General features: G+C 38.1%; 1 protein-coding gene across 5 annotated transcripts in view; it reads right to left on the bottom strand.

Moving 5' to 3' along the window:
- Positions 1-26,582, bottom strand: part of dis3l2 (DIS3 like 3'-5' exoribonuclease 2) — a 225,945-nt gene that overhangs the window by 130,711 nt on the left and 68,652 nt on the right. For all 5 annotated transcript variants that reach the window (XM_031901823.1, XM_031901824.1, XM_031901825.1 and 2 more), the window contains 1 exon segment: positions 10,567-10,753. In XM_031901823.1, the coding sequence (XP_031757683.1) occupies positions 10,567-10,753 (187 nt within the window).

Below are 26,582 nucleotides of genomic sequence, written 5' to 3'. Positions count from 1 at the left end.
GAATTATTGGCACACGAACAGGCGGGTAGGTCTGGTAGAGGGAAGAACATAATCCTCTGTATAGGGGGCTCATGTCAACCCAAATACAGACCACATCCATAGGTGAATTCCAGTAATAAAGGTAATAATCCCAAAGGGGGATCGTGGCAAGTATAAACTGGCAAAGTCAGTGAAAGTCCAAATAGAAATACGAATAAACATGTAAAGAACAAAACATGCCTGCGGGGGCTGGAACCAACAGTCAGGGAGCGCAGCCGAATCTTATGGGTAAGCAAATGTGGGAAATAGCTACCTTATCAGAGCCCAGAACCAAAGAGAGAAGGGGATAGAAAAGAGATAGAACTAAACAAGACAGTCATAATAGTATCATTTAAGTGGAAACATGTAACAAATCGTTCGAGTCTTAACGCGTAGCAAAAGATACAATGAGCTGTCACGAAGCCAATTGATCCTGGCCCTGGGAAAGCACAGAGAAGGAGCAGTGGATGATCGGGAAAGTAGACAGTTAATTCAGTCCTTACCCATTAAGTCAGAGTGGTTCAATCAAAGCTTATATACATATACTGTTACCCATAGAAGGTATTATTGGACAGTATTCCAGGGACTTCAGTGACTTCAATCGAATCAATTCCTATGTACATCGTTATTGTGCAGAAAGATCAAAAACCTATGTATAGCATAATATATCTACTATCACCTGCGTTGTTGAGGCAACTACCCTTTATCATTTTAAGGCAAATTTTTAGGGTAAATAAAAAGGAGAATAAGAGACAAGTTCATTAAGTCCCATAGGGTTCAAAGTGTTCAGTCTATGAATCCAACGTAGTTCCAGTTGTAGTAGAGCCCTTTCCCTATTACCACCGCGTACCGGTGGTGGGACATGGTCAATGATCATACTACGGAGACTGGCAAGTGAATGTTGGTGTGTCAGAAAGTGAAGGGCCAGTGGAGTTTCAGCTTTTCCATTGTCCAGGGCAAGTCGTATTGCAGACCTGTGATTGGCCATTCTGTCTCTAAATGTGGTGATAGTTTTCCCCACATACAAGAGTTCACAGGGGCATTTTATGAAATAAACAATAAACTTGGAAGTACATGTGAGTCTATGTTTAATAAGTATGGCCTTGCCTGTATGAGGGTGATTAAAGCTAGGGCCAGTCATGAGATTACCACATGTGGTGCATGAGGGGCACTTGTAGCAGCCAAGTCTCGTTGAGTTGACCCACGTGGTCGCTTTTTCTGTATGATAATGTACGGGGTCAGTTTTTACAAGTAGATCACGTAAATTCCTGCCCCGTTTGTACGCAATGCGTGGGGTAGCTCTAAAGATAGGTGGAAGGGTTTTATCTTTGGCGAGGACTGACCAGTGGTTGAAAATAGATTGTACAAACGGCCGTTTGTCTGGTGTGTAGGTAGTAAGGAAGGTCACTTTGTCATCTCCACTATCCTTAGCGTGGCGGGTGTTGCATTGAAGAAGCGATCTTTGGTTCAAACGGAGCACTTTTTCTTTGCACATCACTAAATCCTGTAGTCTATAACCTCTATCACAAAATCTTGTTATAAGTTCATCCAGTTGTTGTAGAAGTGTAGGGTGTGAGTTGTTTCTGACCAGCCGGACCATCTGTGAGTATGGGATACCTTTCAACAAGTGTGGAGGGTGGCATGAGGAATAATGTAGAAGAGTGTTGCGATCAGTTGGTTTTCTATAGGTAGTAGAATGCAGTGTAGTATCTTGAATGCTGATAGATAGGTCCAGAAAAGGGATAGTTGTAGGATTTCTACCCTAACGGGCTTGCGAAGAATACTCGCACTACTACGACAAACACATTGCCTGCTACAGCTGATTATGTTCGGGTGGGTAAGCTGAATGTGGAGACACTCTTTTTGTTTCTATTTCTATACACACTTCGCTCCTTTATTTTTGTACACCTTCCATTCTTGTACTGTACTCTTTCTATACACCTCCTAAAACTGTTTTTGTTGTGTCTATGGGAGATGTTATCCCAATCTTGCGGTTGCCATGTACGCAGGCCCTAACAACCATGAAGCGACGTAATTGTCTTATGGCCCTACCGTTTGGGAGGTATGTCTTATTATGTATTTGTGTCGATACTGGTTTCACAGTAAGCTATTAATTTTGGACACTTTTAACATTGGTTGAATTTGTACATATCACTGTATATATTTTCGGGTATAAACTTTATTCACGATTTTGAATGAATTTACAGTGCACTTACGTCACATACCTACGTCACTGAGGTGTGTTCCCGCCAATTCTTGTTTTTAGGTCTTTCCCACAGTATGTTTTGTAACTTTGAGAAAGGCTGGTTATCCAGCCGAAACGTCAGTCTGTGTTATTTTGCTGCAATAAACATTTTTTACGTTCATAAGTCCTGTGAGCAGCGGTCCGTTTTTCTCTTAATATCTATGCATTAATATTTGGACTGTACCCAGGCAGGAGATTTTCTTTTTTCGTGAGTGCCTATCTCTTGGATCTATAACATTAAACATCACATTACTTGTACCACCACCCATGTAATTTATTTAATTACTTGCCCATGTGGGCTATCATATGTCGGGAAAACGGACTTAACGCTTCGCATTCGAATGGACGGCCATAGGTCGGGTATAAGTACGGCCTTTCGGGATCAGAAAACAATCAAACCGGTGGCAAAACATTTTTTGGAAATGGGACATAGATTGCCAACATTTAGGTTCATTGGGATTGACCATGTCCCGGTCCCTAGACGTGGAGGGGATAGAGCCCGAATTCTATTGCAGCGTGAAACGTATTGGATCAAAAAGCTGGGCACATTGGCTCCAAGGGGGCTTAATGAGCAGTGTCAGTTTAGCTGTTTCCTTAATAAACTTTGAGGGTATTGTACATTGATTATTTCTGTGGCTTTTTGGGGAGATACTTCCCCTTTAATTAAAGGGGAGGTATGGGTTGATATGTTGGGACACGCCCTGTATTGTGGGTGTATTTATAATGAAGTTTTATGCTGGCCACCTGTATCTTGATAAAGGCTCTAGGCCAGAGCCGAAACGTTGATCTGATGGCTGTATGAAAATAAAGATTTGAATTTTATGAAAAAGACCCTGGAGTGCGCCTATTGTACGTGGTTTCGTTATATATTATATATATATTAAGAAATGGATTTCTTTTCTTAAATAAACTTATTATTTTTTGCAAAGTCCTGGTGTGTGCGGCTCACTGTCTTTTTAAAGTACAAATGCCCAGGGTGCTGGCATATATATATTATATATTATTATAATAATATTATTATAATATATATAATTTTTTTTTTTTAAGTTAAAAGAAGCAACTAGGGATGCACCGAATCCCGCATTCGGTTCTGGATTTGGGCCAAATCCGAATCCTAATTAGCATATGCTAATTGGCATTCTGAAGGCTTAAATGTTAGGCAGAATTTTTTTAACCCTTCCCAATCATAATTAGCATATGCTAATTAGGATTCGGTTCGGGATTCAGCCAAATCTTTCAGGGTGGGTTCGGTGCATCCCTAGAACCAACCTCTACAAGTAGTGAAAACTAACGCTGTTCAAATTCATTGGCAAAAAAAATAAATTACTATATATATATATATATATATATATATATATATATATATATATATATATATATATATATTAATTATATGTATATAAACAAGAAGCATTTTTATAAAGAAAAAACTGATGGATCTCTTTACAACTCAACTACATGTCTCAACAATAACACAGGAAGAATCATACAGCTGAATAAGACATTTCTCCTTGCAGTTACGTGCCCTTCATAACCCGAAAAAAAAATTGGCTTTGAGACAAGACTGCATTATGGATTCTGATGTCACTCTACCTTGGGCAATCCTCTACCGAGCTGGCACATCTAATTTCCTATCAGACCACACCTTGGGCAAGGAGCCACATTATTGTTTCATTATTATTAATAGTGTAGTTCCAGCAGGAAAGATCAACCAAAGCGATGTTTTATCTGTGCAAGTTTACTTTTCAGGCATTAAGTATCATGATGGAGTCCAAAGGGGCTTCACCACAAATTAAAACTTGTGGGAAATGTAGCAATTTATCCTTGCTCATGCAAGATTTCTTGCAATAAGTATATATTACAGTTTTCAACTACTGGAAAATCGGGTGACCTCCAGCACCCTCCTTCACAAACCTCCCTACATCAGGGAAAAAAAGGAGGGGGGAGCAAAAATCAGAGTTGGAAAAGAGAGCCAGGACAGCTGAGGTCAGGAATAGAGCAAACACAAGCGTCACCTATTGTCAAATAAATTTCAAATTAATGAGAAAGAAGGACTATGATTAGAACTTTAGTACTAATGACAAGTAGTATCCGTACGTTACACAATTAATCAGCCGACTAAGCTTTTAAAACCTAAAACTGAAATTTCACCTCAGTAACAATACAGTACTATATCAAAAAAAATGAAAACATTACCTTTTTATAATACAGTATGTACTGTACAAATATTTGGAGAGCCTGATGCTTTGGCCAGGGATTTTTTTCATAATTTGGATCATTATACTTTAAAGCTACAAAAAATTACTTAAAAATTAAATAAACCAATAGGATTCTTTGGCCTCCAATATGGATTAAATATATCTTAGTTGGGATCAAGTACAAGGCACTGTTTTATTACAGAGGGAAAAAAATATATTTGTAAAAATTTTAATTATTTGATTAAAATGGACTCTATGGGAGATGGTCTTCCTGTAATACGAAGCTTTCTGTATAATGGGTTTGCTTTACCTGTATTTGGAAGGGAGAGACCATTATGAATCCAAATTTTATATATATTCTATTTTCTATAAATTAATCAGAATTTTTGAATATATGGAACAAAGAGCATTGTTTCAAAGAGTTACAAGGGGCAAAAGACCATCCAGTGCAAGATTCTCAGCACTACTCAGTTCTGTTGAATGGGCTTTTCACACTACTACAACACTTAGGGGCTGATTTACTAACCCACGAATCCGACCCGAATTGGAAAAGTTCCGACTTGAAAACGAACATTTTGCGACTTTTTCGTATGTTTTGCGATTTTTTCGGATTCTGTACGAATTTTTCTTTACCAATACGATTTTTGCGTAAAAACGCGAGTTTTTCGTATCCATTACGAAAGTTGCGTAAAAAGTTGCGCATTTTTCGTAGCGTTAAAACTTACGCGAAAAGTTGCGCATTTTTCGCGTAAGTTTTAACGCTACGAAAAATGCGCAACTTTTCGCGTAAGTTTTAACGCTACGAAAAATGCGCAACTTTTTACGCAACTTTCGTAATGGATAGGAAAACTCGCGTTTTTACGCAAAAATCGTATTGGTAACGAAAAATTCGTAAAGAATCCGAAAAAATCGCAAAACATACGAAAAAAATTGCAAAATACCGATCATTACGAAAAAAACGCAATCGGACTCCATTCGACCCGTTCGTGGGTAAGTAAATCAGCCCCTTAGTTTAGCTGGCTCTTAAAAGGAGGCACACAACACGGGCCAGTTTTCAGTAGCACATAACATATGCAACAACAAATTATAGTTCCTTCTTCATACACTGGAACAGACTGGTTAAGCTGGCAGACTGTACTCTTCAGCAACTTGTTTGGGACAGTGCCTCAGACACTATTAATGTTATTTATTTCAGAACCAAGGGAACATTTACTCACAAAGTTTCTTCCTGCTTCCTGAACAGAGAACCCACCCCCAGCTACTCCCATTTTCCCAGGTGATATCTATTTCCAACACTTGCATTGGCTTTCCCAGCCTGACTGATCCCAGCCTCGCTTATTCTCCATTCCTTCGAGAGGCATACCAACCTTTAAGACTGTCCCAGTCACTGTGCCTGTGTGCGCCTGTGTATCTTTTTTCACCCATTGGTAAAAGTCCCCAGAGTAAATGCAGAAACATTTTTATTATCTGGTCCCACCATTCTTGACAACAGTTATCTCTCCCAAAACCACTATTTTATTTAGGTGAAATATACACCCTTTTTTTTTTTTACATGACCTTACTCAGCTGGCCTTATGTAGACAGGTGCCTCTGATTCCAGAGGCTGAAAGAAAACAATAAAATGGATTCCAAACCCACCTTAGGCTCACAATTTTATACAGTGCCCACAGTGCAATGATGGATTTTAGAAGTCCCACTGCCTTCCATAGTGGGTGGTACACTGATGCTCTGGAAAGAAGATGATCTTCAAGTTTTAAAATCCATCATTGCACGATGGAACAAGGTAAGGGGCGGCATTAAAAAACTTTTGATTCAGTGTTGTTATTTTTTACATAACTCCAAACTGAATGTCAGAAGGGGGTATATATTCTTTTGAATAAGAAGTTCTGCTCGTTCCTGCTGATAAAATATAGCCCCACAGCATGATGCTACTACCATGATACTTCAAGACTGACCTGTATGTAAAAATACTCAGTATATATGGCAGGCCCTCAAAGATCCCATGGACAGGCATTGATAAAAGAAAACATAATTTATTACAATAACATTATGTACAGAAAAGCTATGTGTGCACTTTAAACCCCTGCCATATTCTGTACCAGATATGTCTTTGTAATAAGCAATCTTTCCTTTTTTCAACTCCTGTTTGTCAGATCTGAAAGCACCTGCCATATATATTCCATTTATGTTTTATCTCCTAATGCTGCTGGTGTGGAGCCAGCGCAAGATTTATCTGGGCGCCCCAAGGCCGCTCTCATTTGCCCCCCCCCCCCCACGTGTGCACATGCGTGACCTCGCCACTAGTCCGGGCCTGTGTGGAGCTGTGCACCCAAAACCTACGGTGCCACTGGTGAGTTTCAATTATTTAGCCCTTACACCGAGATATATATTTCATGCCTGTAAGTAGTTACTGGAAATCACAAGATTATACCTAGTTTTCATGGTTTCCAATAAGTACAAAGTATCCCCAGCATCGAAATTTTACACACCACAGCTGTGTAACATGAGAAAAGGCTTACAAATAAAAGATTCCCAACACCACATAAGATCAATTTTAATGGACCCAATTTACTAAAAATGTTACACTAAAATATATGCAAAGCAATGACACAGGAATAAAATAAAAAAATGTATAACATACAAAGGCTTTTCCATTATAAGCCTTTCATTTCAACAGCCTATAAAGGGTAACTATGTCCTAAATCAGTCCAGTTGGCAGGGCATACTACGTTGTACCTCCTGCCCACCAGTAAATTGTGTTGGGTAACTGGAGTTGCCTTGGCCCACCTAACCAAATGTCCAGAGCAGAAAAATAGCAAGTTGGAGAATTAACCTCCCATAATGCCCTGTAGGCATTTCTTTGATTTAATTGCCGACTTCGAAACCCTACAGCTTCTATTAAAAAAAAAATAAATAAATAGATAATCTCTGTAAAATTACAATAAACTATAAATAAAAAAAACTGGTAATTTTAAGTCTAAAGTACATAAAAGGAAATATTCAAGAAGTCAGACATTTACGTCACAACTGCTCTTTTCAACATAATTACTCATTTGTCAGGTTTATTTAATTTTAAGTCATGCTGTTCTACTACATGTCAAGGTATCTACTGTAACCACTTTGTTAAATAACCAATACCAAATAAAATCTGAGACTACGGTTTTGCCTCAAAGGTTTCAAATCAATGTATCAATGTAGATTTAAGCAACTAAATGAATTCTGGGTAATGACTCATGTAAGGTGTTACTTTCTACTTGTCGTTTGACATGCACAGCTGAAAAATCTTGTAACTGGGATACCCAGAGACTAACTGCATGATTTTTATATTAAACATCAGCTGCCAAACATACAGCTCAGACCTACATGAGCTCAGAACTATAAATGGCAGAAAAGGCGCAAATCCAAATGGAAAAGCTTTTGGTAAAGTCATCCAAAAAACCGCCACTGATAATTAAGACATAGTGGATGATTACGTGTATGCGATTGCATTAACCTGGACCGCTTGTGTTTAACTGTAATTTGTCATACACACATCTGCAAGATTCTTTCACTGCGAGAAAGAGAAAGACGACCTTGGACAGATGTGCTTCACATAAAAGGTCTTTTTGAGATCAGTGAGTATGAGAAGAATTAGAAATCAGACTTATTTAAATACAGGTATAGGACCCATTATCCAGAATACTTAGGACCAAGGGTATTCCAGATAAGGGGTCTTTCCGTAATTTGGATCTCCATACCTTAAGTCTACTAAAAAATTAATAAAACATGAATTAAACCCAATAGGATTGTTTTGCATCCAATAAGGATTATTTATATCTTAGTTGGAATCAATGACAAGGTCCTGTTTTATTTCTAAATAGAAAAAGGAAATCAGTTTAAAATTCTGAATTATTTTATTAAAATGGAGTCTATGGGAGACAGGCTTTCCGTAATTCGGAGCTTTCTGGATAAGGGGTCCAATACCTGTACTTAGTTATCCGTAGAAAAGCATTTATGCAATATGGGCAAATGCAATCCAGTCGGTTCAGTTATTGTGTATCTTAGAGTCCATGATAATGAGGATTGTCAGCATGACAAGGCTTTTTTAAAAAGCAAGAACCTACAAGCAGAGAGAATGGCCAAGATAGACAAGGTAAAAACAACAAGTACACCTCTATTAAAAGCTGCCCTGGTCAGACAGACAATAAAAAACAGATTTACAACATGATACCACCAATCCAGATTGAACATGGGTCATTATTGCATGAATTCTTATCTTTGAATTATAGATGCAGAATAACAGAGATTCTGGGAGGCTTAGTCACAAAAAAGCTCATCTGTTATATATCTATATAAAATAAATATATATCTATTAATATTTATTTTATTATAAAATATAGATTATAGAATATAGAATTAAACATGTACTGCAATTTACTAGATTTTGTGAAACATTCAGGTTTTGGTTTTTTTGTGGTTTTTTTTTTAAATAAAAAATGTTATTTAGCCAAATTTTACTTTTTGTTTGTAAATTTCACTTCATGGTGCAGAGAAAGAACTAATAAAACCAATAACTAATTAATAAAACTTATCACCAGTTTACCAAGAGGCCCCCGATAATAAAATGCTCAAAGGCTGCTGCTTAGATTAGGGAGGGGGTTTGTTTAACGGTAGATTGGGAGCTCTGAACAAATTGCTCTGTTTACAAGGGAATACCATAATAATGTCCATAACCAAACTTTTAAAAGAGGTTGAAAAGGTTGTGGAAGAAAAATCTGGTCACAAGACAATGTATATACTAAATAAATAAAGCATTTCATTTACAAAGAAAAAATAAAAATATGGAAGAGGAATTATGAACTAAATGCTTAAAAAAACGCCATATTTAACACAAACATTTTTATCAACATAAAGAAATTTCCTGCCTGTTTTTGCAACAAGCTAACATTTCTAATACTTTAGTATTTTATAAAGAGGACTTAATTTCTCTGCTTTCTTTTCTTTACAAAAAAAAAGTCCACTTGGACAAGATCACCAGGCAAACATGAAATCAGTCTTCCAAGTTCCACCTTTAGCTAAAGAAATTCTGTTGGCTGGAGAAGCAGAGATTAAAATCCTTTTTACTGAAAGCTGATCTTTTGGGAGATTTCTACAAGTGTTCATGGGCTTCCGAAATAGCAAGAGAGTGCCTATTTCAGGTTAGAACAACATTTATATAGCAGAGTGCAGAAGGAGGTTATCCATGGTGAATGTACGGTAGCATCTCTTTTATATTGGACCACCATAGTCATGTAAGAGTGTTATATTTCTGCAAATCATGCAGTTAATGTAATCATTGTTCTGGCTTGCTCATCATAAAAAGAGCATAGAGGGCTGTCTTATATTTAACCCCTTTACATGATTCAAAGTTTGGTTGCACATGTGAATATGAATGCTTTGAAGGACATAAGAGTGGCGATCTTTACAGACTCTCAGCTGTTCCAACAAAATGTCACCATAGTCACTTTTCATTATTGCTGGTGTGACAGATGATAGTAAACCACATGCCTGAACAATATTCCTGGAAAATTTGGGATTTTGGTATCTACCACCTATCATATGGGAAAGGCTAATTCTCTTAACAGTTGTATACAATTCTATACAACTGACAAGTTATCTATCCTGACTTTGGAAACTTGCATCTTGCTTTACATTGTTACCTGGGGATTATATGTATACAACAGTCAATAACCTTTCAAATTCCATCTGGACAAGGAGCGCATTGGTGTGTTGATTCGCCCTCATCCCCACGGCCTGTATCCTGTCAATGTGATCCAGTTGTTAGGGTGGGCGTGTAGGGGAAAAATCTGCTTGTTTGGTGACCTTGTCAAAGGAGTAGATGTTGCAGTGTATAAAACACCTTTGGATGCTGGAAGCAGCCATGCCAAACACTGCTTCAAGTAATGTTAAACTATGGCTCCAACCCAAAGTCCCATATACTGTTTTTAGATTTACTGGTTCTTTTTTTCTCCTCATATAAACACATAATCCTCACCAATAGTGGATTATCTAAAACTTAATCCACTAATTAAATATACAATGTTTACATAGACAAAAATAAAATGACATTGGTTAATGCAAACGTACCTTTTTGAAGACATCCAATCAAGGCACTTTCATGCCCATCCTCTGCACTGCTGTCAACTTTGGCCTCTATAATAAGATCTGGGTTTTTGGCACTACTTTTCATTAAATGTGGAGACAGAGCATGCTGCTTGTTACCAGTACTGTGACCTGGTGTGTCATCATCCTCACAAACATCATTCTTCAATACCTAAACATTTACAAAGGCAAAGACTACATGTAATCAAATAAGCATACACAAATAGCTTAATATGTGATACAGTTATCAGAACACAACAGCCTAAGAAGCAGTGGCCTATTCTACAAAGAAATATACATTTTTAACAAATATGTTAGTGGAGGTGTTCCTGAAGCCTTATAGAATGAGTATATTTAATGCTCTTACAGATCAACCAAATCTCTTGAACATAAGATTGTTATACTTGATAATAGTCAAATCATCTACAGCAGTGCTGTCCAACTTCTACGGTGCCGAGGGCCAGAATTTATCTAGCATACATGGTGGAGGGCCGCTAATGGAAGCCAGTTTTGACCACAACCCTTTTTTGAAACCACACCCACTTCAAACCACACCTATTTTATCACAATGGAGGTAGCACAGCAAAATCCCAAATGCTTGGTCCTTACTGTGGGGATATCAACCATCATTTATATGTGAAAGAATTATGTCATATTAAGATATACCCTTAAATTCCATATGCCTCCTCCTCCCCTGTGAATAGCAGAGCAACCCCCAGTACATAATTACACACCTTTGGGACCATTTAATGGCTATTTCCAACTGCTAACAAACTCCCACAACAAACCCCTGCCAGGTTCACCTCCCACAAGCAGCATAGGGCAAGCAGAGTATGGCACACACAGGCAGCACTCTGCCTGTCCTACCCTGCCTGTGTGTGCCATACTCTGCCTTCCCTATGCTGCCTCTGTGTGCCATACTCTGCCTGCCCTACCCTGCCTGTGTGTGGCATACTCTGCCTGCCCTACCCTGCCTGTGTGTGCCATACCCTCCCTGACCTATGCTGCATGTGTGTGCCATACTCTGCCTGCCCTACCCTTCCTGTGTGTGCCATACCCTCCCTGACCTATGCTGCCTGTGTGTGCCATACTCTACCTGCCCTATGCTGGCTGTATGTTCCATACTCTGCCTACAGTACCTATGTCTGAGGTGTGAAGAAGTGAACAATGGGGGTGATTACAGTCTGAGCCTGAGGTGTGAACCCTGCAGGGGTTGAACAATGCAGAGATTAAAAGGTGTGAAAAACACAGGGGATTACATTTTTAAACAATACAGAGGGATTACAGCCTGAATCTGAGGTGAGAACCATGCAGGGGGCCAGTTAATCTCAGTACTGATACCATTTAATGCTTACTCAAAGGTAAACCATCAAAGCAGCCAGACAGGTGGGGGGCCACACAGAGGGGGGGTCGCGGGCCGCCAGTTGGACAGCACTGATCTACAGCATAGTAGGCCCATTTCTTTTAAAGCATCACATTAAACTTCTCAATCTTAACTTGCCTGTACGTAAAATGCAGATGGGTCCAACTCCAGTCCAAAGCATTGGAGACTATGCATAACGCTTTGTAAAACTGCAGTATAATTGCAAGTGTGGCAGGCTATCATACCAAGGTTAGTAAGATCTCCCTTCAAATTACGCTAACAAAAAAGAGGTAATCAACTAACAGGCTACAGTCTGGGAGTCGAAGGTATCCACACCTAGCAAAGATTGCAAGGACTGTGAGGGGGGAAAAATGGCTTGGATCTCTACTTTCTTGAAGTTGCAATATCCATTATTGTCATGATCTTAATAATTACAAATATTTTTTTCCTCCTTTTTGATTTAAAAGTGAAGTCTGACATTTCTAGGTGACTTCATTTCATCCACCTCACCACACACTTTAAATAGTATACTTACTTGAAAAGAAAACCTATATCTATATATCTAAGTATAAGTATACACAGATCTTAACTGCTAAATGGCTCTGGTTTCCATAAACACCAAAACATAATATGTAGCATTTCTACCCTACATCTTAAAGGACATGTAAACCCCACACACACAAATTTAATCAGTGAACAGCCTCTTTGAAATCTTTCAATACCTGCCTCTATAGTTGAGAGTTTAAAGGACATGTAAATCCTACATTTGCCTACAATGTATATCAGCTGGGCAAGTCACCCCCACCCAAATGGCATTATTTGAACTGCATATATTCCCTCCACTTGCCTGCACCATCAAATTTTCCTAAAGCAAATAGCAGCTTTCACCCAGTGGCCATTTTTCCCCTGGTACATAATCAGATACATTTAAATCTGCCAACAGCATACACACACACAGACCCTTATTCAGTGTACATTTCATCAAGAATACAGACTCACACAGGCAGAACTGTCTCTGATAAAAGTTCTGCTGTTTGAGCTGAGCTCAGGAGGAAAAAATTGAAGCAGACAGCTAGAGTCAAGTTTCTATGGGAACCAGCAATGCCATCTCTTCATTGGCTGCTAGACTGGGGGCGTGTTAAGTAATCTGAGCTTTGAACAACTGAGCATGCCCACAAGCCAACAGCCAAAGCAAATTCCTAAGGGAGGGGGCCGAGTGGGTTACAGGAGGAATAGGAAATCTAAGTGATTAAGGAGATGTTGAAGCTTATTACTATTAACCCATTACTATTAACCTCTGGACAACCAGTGTGGCAGGTATTGAAATATTTCAAAGAGGCTGTTCACTGATTAAATTTGTGTGTGGGGTTTACATGTCCTTTAATAGTAAGGCTGCAGCATCCCCTTAATCACTTAGATTTCCTTCTCCTTCTGTAACCCACTCAGCCCCCTCCCCCTTATATTGAGGCTCACTACTGTTCCTCTTCATTCTGACTTCCAATCAGTTAAAAAACCAAACATAAAAGCTGCAGAGTTAAAAATTCAAATGGCACCTATCACGTTAAATTTGTATTCTCTACCAGAGTGGTTGACTAACAATAATATTTTCAAACAATTGTGCAACCTGATCCACATGTCAAATGCATGCTGCCATGAGACGAGTTGAGAAACTTGCCTCAAGCAGAAGCGCCAGTCGCATTATCAGGGGCAGCAAAAAGCCTCTCCTGGGAAGTTTTAGAGCCAAAGTTGAGAGCTTAAAAATTTTAGTGCTTAAAAAAACTCAAATCATGGGGGAAAAAAAAAAATAAATCAAACTTAAACGTTGACTACTTCCCCCCCCCTTAAAGCTAACTGTGAGGTGGACTACAACATTTTCTATGTCTTAAAAGGGGAGTGACTAACATTGTTGTAAAAATAAACATCCTTTTTTACACTGCAAAACAAACATCTTTTTTAATTAAAATTCCATTTATCCTCCATAGTTTCATTTTTTTTTTATTATATACACACATATACATACACACACCTTTTCAATTTAAATTTGTTAATGCATAAATCTTATGCAGTCCTAATACTTTTTCAATTTGCTTTACACTTATTAAAACCTGTAAGTGGGTTTTCTAAGGACAAAGATTGTGTTGAAGGTTTTCTTTCTACTCAAATACAAGAACCCATTTAAATACATTCTTCTAACTTTTACAGCTGTGGCTGTAAACATATTGTGAAAGTTAATGGTGAGAGTGGACATCCCTGACATGTTATTTTTTTGTTTTAGATTTCTGTATCTAAATACACATAGCTACTCCAACTAAGCAAAAGAAGGCATTCCTATTATGACTATGATGGCATTTTATTTTGGTTTTTTTTTCCCCAGTGTGATTTATTACAATGTGCTGGTTCCAAGTAATGCTTACAGCTCCTTTCAATTTAGCACTTCTCCAAAACACTGTATGCAAAATCAATTATAATGCTTTACACATTCATTAAAATAGTTAAATGCATTTCTAAATGGTCTATATACAGTTTAAATGTAGCTGGTTTTAATATCTAAAATATTTTAACTAACAGTTTTAATTAAATCATTGCATTTTTCAATGTATGAGACCATAGTTTTAGCAGAAGTAATTTTTACATAAAAGATTTTCCAAAAACTCTGTAAGAACAACCTTCCTTCAGGGGTATTTACATTCCACCATAATAAAGTCTAGAATTAAACAGTACATCGGGATGTTTGCTGATACTTGCCAAAATCACTCAATTGGCTGACCAACTTGTAAATGCTTAGACAAGGGTTATTTTTCCTACTACTTCCCTTTCATCTTAATTTCCTTATTCTGTTTACAATGTCCCATTCCTGAAGGTAGGGAAGTCAGTACCTACGAGAACAACGAACAGTCCATGGGTTAAACGTTTATGTTGAGTGAAGGCTGACAATGCAAGGGGGAGGGAAAATATAGCTGACACATTGCTGGATCTCTGCCAGGGCTGGTCAAGAAGTTAAAAACATCCCAAGGAAAGACACGACGAACAGGGGATGCACTGTATCCACTTTTTTAAAGTTTGGTTGAACTCTGAATAATCCATGAAGGATTTGGGCAAATTATGAACCAAACCCAAATCATATACAAATTAGCAAAATCCTGCAGAAAACAAAATCTGCACTTTCCATTGTTGCACGGTCTAAAGTTATAGTTTAAGGTTTTGATTAGGTCCAGAAAGCCAGGGGCTTTAATATGAAGCTTGTTCTCCCTTTGCTCCTGTAACAGGCACTATTCATAGTTACATAGGGTTGAAAAAAGACCATTGTCCATCAAGTTCAACCCATCCGAGTAAACCCAGCACACAGCCTATACTAACCAATCTATACACTCACATACATAAACTATATATATATATATTATATATATATATATATATATATATATATATATATATATATATATATATACACAACCAGTAATACTAACTGTAGATATTAGTATCACAATAGCCTTGGATATTCTGCTTGTTCAAAAACTCATCCAGGCCCCTCTTAAAGGCATTAACAGAGTCTGCCATTACCCCATCACTAGGAAGGGCATTCCATAACCTCACTGCCCTCACCGTGAAAAACCACCTACGCTGCTTCAAATGGAAGCTCTGTTCCTCTAATCTATAGGGGTGACCTCTGGTGCGCTGATTGTTTTTATGGGAAAAAAGAACATCCCCCAACTGCCTATAATCCCCTCTAATGTACTTGTACAGAGTAATCATGTCCCCTCGCAAGCGCCTCTTTTCCAGAGAAAACAACCTCGACAGTCTAACCTCATAGCTTAAATCTTCCATCCACTTTACCAGTTTAGTTGCACGTCTCTGCACTCTCTCCAGCTCATTAATATCCTTCTTAAGGACTGGAGCCCAAAACTGCACCGCATACTCAAGGTGAGGCCTTACCAGGGACCTATAAAAGAGGCAAAAATATGTTCTCATCCCTTGAGTCAATTCCCTTTTTTATACAAGACAGCACTTTATTTGCTTTAGTAGCCACAGAATGACACTGCCTGGAATTAGACAACTTGTGATCTACAAAAACCCCTAGATCCTTCTCCATTAAGGATGCCCCCAACACACTACCATTCAGTAGATATTTTGTGTTTATATGATTTCAACCAAAGTGCATAACTTTGCACTTGTCAACATTGAACCTCATTTTCCAGTTTGCTGCCCAGTTTTCCAATTTTGTCAAATCGCTCTGCAAAGCGGCAGCATCCTGCATGGAACTTATAGTTTTGCACAATTTAGTGTCATCAGCAAACATAGAAACAGTACTCTCTATGCCCACCTCCAGGTCATTAACAAACAAGTTAAAAAGCAAAGGACCAAGGACTGACCCTGCGGTACTCCACTAACCACACTGGCCCAATTAGAAAATGCTCCATTTACCACCACTCTTTGTACTCTATCCTTCAGCCAGTTCTCTATCCAATTACAAATATTATGTTCTAGGCCAATATTCCTCAATTTGATCATTAACTTTCTGTGAGGTACTGTATCAAACGCTTTAGCAAAATCTAAGTAGATGACATCAACTGCCATTCCAGCATCAAGGTTCCTGCTCACCTCCTCATAAAAGGCAACTAAATTAGTCTGGCAAGATCTGTTACGCATAAAACCATGCTGGCACAAACTAATAGTATTGTGAACTGCAATGTATTCAACTATCCTATATCCCTTATTACCCCTTCCAGAAGCTTTCCTACTACTGATGTCAGACTAACAGGCCTATAGTTTTCAGGCTGAGAACGAGATCCCTTTTTAAATAATGGCACCACATTAGCAATTCGCCAGTCTCTCGGCACCATGCCAAACCTCAACGAATCCTGAAAAATTATGTAAAGAGGCTTGGCAATCACAGCGCTCAGCTCATTTAATACCCTGGGATGAATCCCATCCGGTCCTGGACCTTTGTTTACCTTTACATGTTCAAGTCTCTTTTGAATTTCCTCCTGAGTGACCCACGCGTCAGTAGCTAAATTACTAGCACTGGGTATATTAAAAGGGAAGCCTTCATTAGGTGGCTCCTCAGATGTATAGACAGATGAAAAATAAGAGTTCAAAATTTCTGCTTTTTCCCCGTTCTCATCAACCAACATACCCCCCCGTGATAATGAAGTTCCCACCCCTTCTTGCTTCATTTTTTTTACTATTCACATAATTAAAAAATAATTTTGGATTCTTTTTACTCCTAGCTGCAATATCCCTTTCCATCTCTATTTTAGCTTGCCTGATAGCTTTTTTGCATGCTTTATTTGCTTCCTTGTACCTGATGAAAGTTTCCGCTGTCCCAGCTAACTTGAATGCTTTAAAAGCACGTTTTTTATTACCAACCTCGACCCTAACTCTTTTATTCAGCCATAAAGGTTTTGCTTTGCGATGCCTCTCCTTGCTTACAAGGGGAATATACTGTTGTGTATACCTGCAAAGCAATGTTTTAAAGATGTTCCATTTTCCTTCTGTGTCTAACCCCATGAAAAGCCTTTCCCAATTGACACATTGCAGAGATGCCCTTATACTGGCAAAGTCTGCACGTCTAAAATTGAGCGTTTTAGTTACTCCCTTATAGAGCTGTCTCTGTAGCATTATCTCAAAGGAGACCATGTTGTGATCACTGTTCCCCAAATGCTCACCCACACAAATGTTAGAGATAAGTTCAGTATTATTAGATATTACCAGGTCCAAAATAGAATCATTCCTAGTAGGTTCTTGAACCACCTGAAATAAAAAGTTGTCATTTAGCATGTTTACAAACCTACTAGCTTTTTCTGACTTAGCCACCCCATTACTCCAGTCAATGTCCGGATAATTAAAGTCCCCCATAATAACAACTTGACCCAATTTTGAAGCCTCCTCCATTTGCAAAAGTAGCTGGGACTCATCCCCCTCATCTATACGGGGTGGTTTATAGCATACACCAATGATCATTTTCTTTGTGACCTTCAGCCCTACTGAAATTTCTACCCAAAGAGATTCAACGTTTTCATTGGTAATGTCTTTATTACATGGCTTTAAATCTGACTTTACATAAAGACAAACCCCTCCACCCTTTTTAATCACTCTGTCCCTCCTAAAAAGCGTATACCCATTTAAATTCACAGCCCAGTCGCATTTTTCATCCCACCAGGTCTCAGTGATACCAATTAAATCATAATTTTCAATACATGCAATAGCCTGCAGCTCCCCTATTTTACCCGACAAGCTACGCGCATTAGCCAGCATGCAGCAGAGATTACTACTTCTTCCTCTGATGCTTACATTAGCTAAAGGACAGTTAGAGCTAAGGTGAAAATTAGTCTGTTTCCCTTGTAACAATGGAAGCTCCTTATCTGATAAACTATATGCCCCCCTCACTCCTCCCCCACAACCCTTTACTGGTCCCACTGCCCCATCTACACTAGCTCTCCCATAAGAATCTAGCTTACCAACCCCCCCCCCTTGTCTAGTTTAAACACTCCTCCAGCCTCTTAACCATTCTCTCCCCTAGCACAGTAGACCCCCTTCCATTGAGGTGCAATCCGTCAGGGCTGTATTGATTGTACCCCTAAGAAAAGTCAGCCCAGTGCTCTAGGAACCCAAACCCTTCCTTCCTACACCAAGACTTTAGCCACGCATTTAGCTCCCTAAGCTCCCGCTGTCTCCCTAAACTAGCACGCGGCACCGGCAAAATTTCCGAAAAAATGACTTTGGAGGACCTTTGCTTAATTTTTTTAATTTCGACAGATTACCCTGTCCACTTTCCTAATGATCGAATCCCCTATAACCACCATCTGTTTAGCCCTAGCTCTGCTCTCCTCCCCACCACTACTAGAGAAACTGGTCTCCCGGCTGTTAGAGAGATCAGCCTCATCTAGAACTGCCAGTCCAGAGTTCACACTCCCATCTTCTTCACACAATCTGGCAAATCTGTTGGGATGCGCAAACCCTGGAGCAGCCTCCCTTTTCCTTTTCCCCACACTAGATTTTCTAACTGTCACCCAGCTTACTGCCCTATCATCCTTTCCTTGCTCCCCTCCCCCCATACTATCTGACCCCGCTAGTTCTTGTTCAGTTAGCAAGAGACTTCTTTCAAGATTGTCAATAGAACGCAGTGTTGCAACTTGTTCCTCTAGAGCTCCAACGCAAGCCTCTAAAGTGGCAACTCGCTCACATCCACAACAGAGGTATGCACTTTGAAACTGTTGTTCCACAACTGCATACATGCGGCAGGCTGTGCACTGTGTCATACCTTCAATGTTGCTGCCACTCATTCTCCCAGTTACAGAACAGTTAAACAAAAATTGGTGAAAAAGGCTTTAAAATAAATACAAAAAATTTTTTTTTACCTTGTTTTAACTCCTTTAGTTTGTAACTCCTGTGATTATAACTCCACTTACAGAGCACCCACTAACTCCTGTGATTATAACTCCACTTACAGAGCACCCACTAACTCCTGTGATTATAACTCCACTTACAGAGCACCCACTAACTCCTGTGATTATAACTCCACTTACAGAGCACCCACTAACTCCTGTGATTATAACTCCACTTACAGAGCACCCACTAACTCCTGTGATTATAACTCCACTTACAGAGCACCCACTTAAAGAGCAATCACTTATAGAGCACCTACCACCAGAGCAAGCTCCACTGGAGTGCCAGTGGTTCTATTTATACAGTCTGTTAAGGTGAACTAATCAAACTCCACCCCCTCAAACTGAGGGCAATTACAAAGGAATGTAACTCTGGCAAACCTGCTGTAAGCCTTATAGTTAACCAAACTTTGTAAATTGGCACCAAAAAGAGCAAATATTTTTGAAAAAATTTAAACCCAACAGTTAGAAAACACAATGATTCTGAATAAAGTTAATAAAAAATACTTATCCCATTTTTTGTTGAATTGAAAAAGCAATTGATTCAGTCAGCCACCAGCCTGTTAGTAAGCGATCGGTATTCGCCCATAAAAGCTTTTCACTAGATTTTGCAATATTGTTTATGGGACTTGCTTCCATTTATCGACAAGAACATACTTAAGGTTGGGTACTAATGTTGAGAATCAGTTGGGGCTTGCAGTTGGTATTTAGTTGAGCTAAGGTCAGAGATTCTGTGCAGGCCAGTCAAATTCTTCCACTCCTATAAGAACACGTTCTAGAAGGATATAGCTTTGTGACTTTTTTTTTTAACAATCCGTGCCCCTTCAGACAGGAGTCAGATTTTGATAGGCAACATATTAGTTGTCAATGCAAAGAAGGAATCAGTGATGCTTTAGAGCTGTTGAACCAGAAGCCTTAGGGGCTGATTTACTAATCCACGAATCCGAATGGGAAAAAATTGGATTGGAAACGAACATTTTGCGACTTTTTTGTATTTTTTGTCACCGTCGCGACTTTTTCATAGCCGTTACGACTTGCGCGAATTGTCACGACTTTTGCATAGCCATTACGACTTTCGCGAATTGAGCGCTCGAAAAATTTGCGACAATTCGCGAAAAAGTCGCAAAATACCGATCATTACGAAAAAAGCGCAATCGGACGCTTTTCGGACATTCGTGGATTAGTAAATGTGCCCCTTAGTCTAAAACATGGAAAACAGCCCCAAAGTATTATTCCTTCTCCGACTAATTTGACCATTAGTATTACACATTTAGACAGGTTGGCACACAGGGATGTTTGGTTTGTAAGTGATTTATCACCAATAAAGAAAGCCCATGCTCTCTACAAATATTTATTCTGCTGAAACTGCTTCCTGAGACAGTTTAGACGGTGAACTGTGACAACTGTGACATCATTTTAGACTGAAACCCTTGGCCAAAATGTGTCTCTATACATTTGCCAATATAGCACAGCTTTGTCATTTCTAGATTTTATGAGATATTAAAAACCCAATACAAAGTTAAATATAGTTGAGAATCATTACTTTTTAGACTAAGGTGCAGACAAACTGGTTAAGATTTCTCCTTAGTCTTTTCATCAGCATTTTCTCACAAAAACATTGATGGGTTTAAGCTTAAAAGATATTGAAAATTTCTAAAGAGTATTTAAATATTAACTAGTTGTGTTATAAAAGAGATTTGTGGGAATGTTGAGCAACATGCACGGGGTGGATTACTTTGCAAATGACCATACTGAGTCTGTTGGCCAAGATTTTGATCAATATTGGCCTATAGTTGCTAACATTTGTTAAATATCGGTCAGGCTTAGGAATTTCCACTGTGTTTGCCTTCAGCTTTTTTAGCCAAGAGGGTTCCTTCCACTTCAGGGACCACATTAAACATAGCAGTCAAATGTTTGGTAATCTGTAATTCAGTTGTTAATGATTTTGGTGAGCTGTTTATGTTAAAAACTGGTGCAGAGGACAACTGTACCAGTCTTGTGCCACATTGGGTGTTGTATAACAAAAATATAGAAGTTAGTTTACTGTCTAGAGCTGTGTAAAAAAACGGTCTTTATACTAGTTTTGTGGCATGCACATAATGATAGCTAGTGACTTTGTTAATATTCCCTTAACAATAAAGCATTCTAGCAGTACCCTTACTGCTCCTAATGAGTGAATCTGTCCCATTTCGCATTACCGAAAAATTTGTTTAACGCACTGAAATCAATAGGTGCCAAATTTTACTTGCAACTATTTGTTTTGCCTTGGTGACTTGTCTGACATTTTTGCTGCAGTTTCAGAAAAAAAAAAATTTGCAGATGCCTAAATGCGGAATTTTGCTGTGAATCCATGCCTGGCAAAAAAAAAATTGCTCATCACTAATCACTGCCTCTTACACAATAGGGGTGTTTTTACTTTTTACTCATTACTAGTGAACATATAATCCTGTATATAAAACAGTCAGAAGGGAGGGAGTTGTACACTGGTAATCCGACTACCCACCTTGCAAGCACAAAAAAAATGAATTTTCTGGTTTCCCAGTTTAAAGGAAATTTAAAAAAAAAAAAAATTTGAAAAAAAGTTTAGCACAAGGCTCATTAAACATATGTTAAACAAGGTCATATATTGCACCATTAAACAAAACGTCAATAATGAAAGTGGCTGAATCTTTATGAACTAAAGGTGGCCATACATGTGTTTTGGTGCGTGTAAGGTGGGAAATGAGGTGACCAATATTGGTAAAAATCCTTGGACATCTGTCGTCTCATTGATCAGGCAGAACTGAAAATTTTGATTGGGCGCCTTTGAAAGTGCCTGAACATCTTAATGTTAATGCTGAATCACCAGATAGGGGTAAAGAGTTCCTTTGTTTTTCCCTGCATATTTGACGATTCAGTTCTTGATGTTCTGTCGGGTTGATAGTTCTGGGAAGATTGATTGTCCACTCTTTTATCAATCTGACAGATTTGCTAACTGGGGGGAATGCAGCACACCTTCTTTCTCTACTGCCTTGTAAACCTGGCTGTGAGCCTAGAAGGGACACAAATTATCAACCACTGATCAAAAGTAACTCAACTTACATGCACCCTTTGATTTCCTTGGTGCCATTTCTCCTTGTAAAAAGGGCACTAAGGAAAGTAGTCTCAGCTGATCATGGCGCTCTCAATCTTAGATGCCCTCCTTGTAAATTTATTTTCCTAATTTCACATTACTATCAAACATAAATTTCACTTTTTAAATTACTGAATTTAAAAAAAAAACGGGAAAAAAAAACTGTATTTAGGAATCAAAATCTATATACATCCCACTAAAATGTAATAGGGATGGATTAATTTGGTAACATACACAAAATATTCAATTTGGAGCCCTGATCATAAATCCCTATGCAAGGTGTCAACTAACCTTCCCACAAGTCAGATGCTTTGATTTGCCATATGAAAAAGTGATTTTTTTAAAAATATATTTTCCTTTACTACCTATACTACCTCACATTTGGACACTAAACGTTGGTATGCTTAAACATATGCAGGAATGGTACAAATAAGACCCAACAAGTGATCCAACTTCAACTGTAACAAGTGGCTTATGAATTTGGTAAAACACATTCTGTAAAGAAAATAAGTGAACTGATGTTCAGCCTTTTTGCCTAAAATATATTTTAATTATATTTTACACTTCACCAAGGTGATTTTAGAGGCTGCAATCATTTTATCATTATTAAAACGCTTTCACAGCCAATCATACCAAACACAACAAATCCAATACACTTTGTGCTCACTGGCCAGGAATTGGCAATTCCCCCCCAAAAAATAAAAAATTCTAGGGCATGTCAAGGTATTTCATAAAAACCACTTGTATAATGCTTTTAGATGCGTTTGTAAATAACATTTCTGCTACATTGTATTAGGAGTCACTAGACACCAGAAGATATTTGCCCAATGCTTTTAAAATTACCTGTAAAAGATTCATGTTCCTCTATGGGGGGGCAACCATTTTTGTGTGGCTTTAGTCTGTGACCATTAGAAACTCAGGTTGACAGGTTGAGAAGGGATAGTCAGGTACGTAAAAGAGGTTTAGGAACTTTAAGTAACAATTACTCACAAAAGCAGCCCTATCAGTAAAAAACGATCAACATGACCAATAGGTAACTTATTTATATACATTAATACTTTGAAGACAAGTTTTTTTAATGTCAGTATCACTTTAATGTATAATGGTATAATGTATAATTGCTCAGAACTGCATTTTATTTTATTAATTTTATTTTAGCATCATATAGACTGCTATTACGAAACCATTTGCAATTTTTTTTTTTTAGTTTTTTGTTCAGCAGTATTCCTGTTTGCAATTTGAGCAGCTATCTGGTTGCTAGGGCCCAATTTATCCTTCAACATGAAAGGGTCTAAATAGAAAAATATGTAAACAATAAAATTGCAGCCTCGCAAAGCAATCGTTTTTTTTCCAGGGTCAGGGACCCCCGTGTAAAGGCTGGAAAAGTCACAAGAGAAAGGCAAAACATAAAGAGTAAAACCAAATGAAAAGTTGCTGAGAACAGGATATTCTATTACATACTATAGAAGTTTACCTAAAGGGGAACTGCATATTTAAGCAAAATTGCATTTTGGCCTGTTTTAAAGACCAGTAGTGATACCAACATCTATATTTTAACCTAGGGAAATAGCAAATCAAAGCATAATGTCTACCATTAGGGATTGGATTCAGCTGAATCTGAGTGCCTGTCTGAACCAATTCTAAACGCTAAATTATTGCATGACTTTAGACTGGATTGCAAATAAGGCAATATTTTGAAGTGGATTTGTTCTTCAGCCTAATCCTAAATTTGTGGATTAGGTGCATCCCTATTTTAACCTATAGGTCAGGACCCAAATTTGGGGTCCCATGTAATAATGTGAAATTTCTTACTACAATAAACATTAGTAATTAAAATAAGGTGCATAACTCAAATGCATGCATAAGAGTTCATTCTCTAAAGAAATTTTGGTCCCCTGTATAAAAAAAAATAAATAAATTGATAAATCCTGCTCAGTGAAACTATAGGAGGAACATTATTTGGATTATGAAGCTTTGCCAAGTGTTGCTTTTCTCAGTCTAAAAAGAACATGATTACCAAAATATAGTAGCAAAACCAGTGGATATCAAGTAGTTCTAAAGATTTGGCTCATTAAGATGAGAGATAGCAAAATACAAACAGTGCCAAGAAATTGAGAACTTTACAGCAAATGTAAATGGCATGGGCAGGTGCATACTAAACACAACCATCATTCGAGAAAAGAGACTACTAATTTTAGTCTGTGGAAAATAAAAGGGTGTTAGACAGTTGTTTATTTACAAGCTTTTTAGGATTTTGAAACCCACGCAAATGTTGCACGTTGGTTGCCATGTGTGTGCAGAATCTGCCTGGATGCTCTGCACTTCTCATTTGAGCTGTGATTGTTTTCAATCCAAAATAGTGGAACATCTCTAAGTAATAATCCGGACAGCCTTAGGAATAGAGGTAATTAACACCTTTGCTGGAACTCCATCAACTGGCACTTAACCCCTGCATTCAGCCTGAGGCTCAGCTGTCTTCTAGTAGAAGGATATGTTGCTTAACATCCTTTAGACTTTAAATAGAATAAAGACCATTGCCATCTTTACAAACCTGCCAGGAACCGATTGGTCAGCAATGGTCCAGAACATAACATTTTTAGCATTAGATTACAATCTACTTTGCAGAATAATGCATGCACCTAAAATAAATTACTGTATAAAGCTGGCCATACACAATTTTTCAGTGCGATCCGGCAAAATCGTTAAATTATTTTAAGGTTGGTGTGCACCGAATAATGTTATATCTGGTGATCTTCTGACAAAGTGATTGGGCAGGTTTAAATTTTTTTTTTCTAAACAATGAAATTTGACTGTTTATGGGACGGATAGATTTTGATCGCTTAACAATTTGAAAACTGCACATGTGGGGCGGAGCTTCAATGACAGAATTCATGTTCCGACGTTCATTCGTTGGTAAAAACATTTGTTTCAATAAATTACAGCAGTAATTATATTAAAATATATGGTTTAAAATTTAGTGGTTGAGCACAACTTTCCCTTTTTTTGCTATAGCTTATACAGGAGCAGTGGCCAGCTCCTTGTTGTAGCTCCCACCCTTCCCAGCTGCAGTCAGGTGATCCCAGTGGAGCCAATAAAAGGGCAACCATATGGGAGTTTTAACCTTGAAAGCAAGAAAGTTGCAGGTAAAACTTAGTCCCTTGGCTAAATGTATATTGAAGCAGTAGAATTCTTAATGAATCGCATAAGTCAGTGTAGGAACTGGTCAAAAGGGATGACTTTGACGCAGTTGGCCAGCTTGAAGTATATTGCAATATATGGACAAACAATCCCTGTTTTGCTTAAAGGGAAGGGCATTTCTTAGTAGCTTAAATGCACCGAATGTCTTAATGTTCTATATATTGATAATGGGTGAGTGCAGAGGATCTCTCGTTGTTGTTTCAAAATATATAATTATATATCATTTTTACAGGAACAAGTAAATTGCAAAAAAAAAAAAAAAAGTTTTGCAATGAAAGCAACATAAAACACCACTGGGCTTGAAAACAGTATACATCACATCCTTCTCGGGAGTTTGGGCTTCAACGAGACTATTGTCTAACAAGTGAAAACTCAGTTACATTGCCCAGTCTTACACAATCAAACTACTTACCTAGCATTACTGAGGAGTGTCATGAGTAAGCCACCATGATCATGAATATCCCTGCTACATTTCTATTATTATATTGAAGGCATTTAAACTACTGTTTTGGTTTAAAGCAAAAATTAAGCATGGTGTAGAAATCAGTGTATAGGAAGGATGGTGATACATTTAAAGGACAGGAACAAGAAGGATAATATTAAGAAAATTAAAAAAAATAGTTTATTAGCCTATCATTTACCAGTTAGTTCAAATTTCAAGTCACCTCCTTGCAGATCCCACTGCACTGGGAAGTTGCCTTGACTTGCCCTAGCAAGGTAAATGTAATGTCTGAAGGTTATTTATCTATGTTTTCAACAATTTCAAAGACTGACTTTCTCTAGAAGAATGCATTCCATATAAAATTGTTCCAGCTAAATAAGGTTACATTCCCTGTATCAATTATGTCAAACTTTTTGGAAAGCTAAAGTTTACTAAGAAAGCAACAGGTGAGAGCAGCTGTAATAGCCCAGTCGCAAGTTTCTACTGTGGTGTAGACTCGGA

This window comes from Xenopus tropicalis, chromosome 5 (genome assembly GCF_000004195.4).
Source record: "Xenopus tropicalis strain Nigerian chromosome 5, UCB_Xtro_10.0, whole genome shotgun sequence".
Taxonomy (NCBI): Eukaryota; Metazoa; Chordata; class Amphibia; order Anura; family Pipidae; genus Xenopus; species Xenopus tropicalis.
Note: the sequence above shows the minus strand (reverse complement) of the source record. Positions and strands in the feature narration are given on the sequence as shown.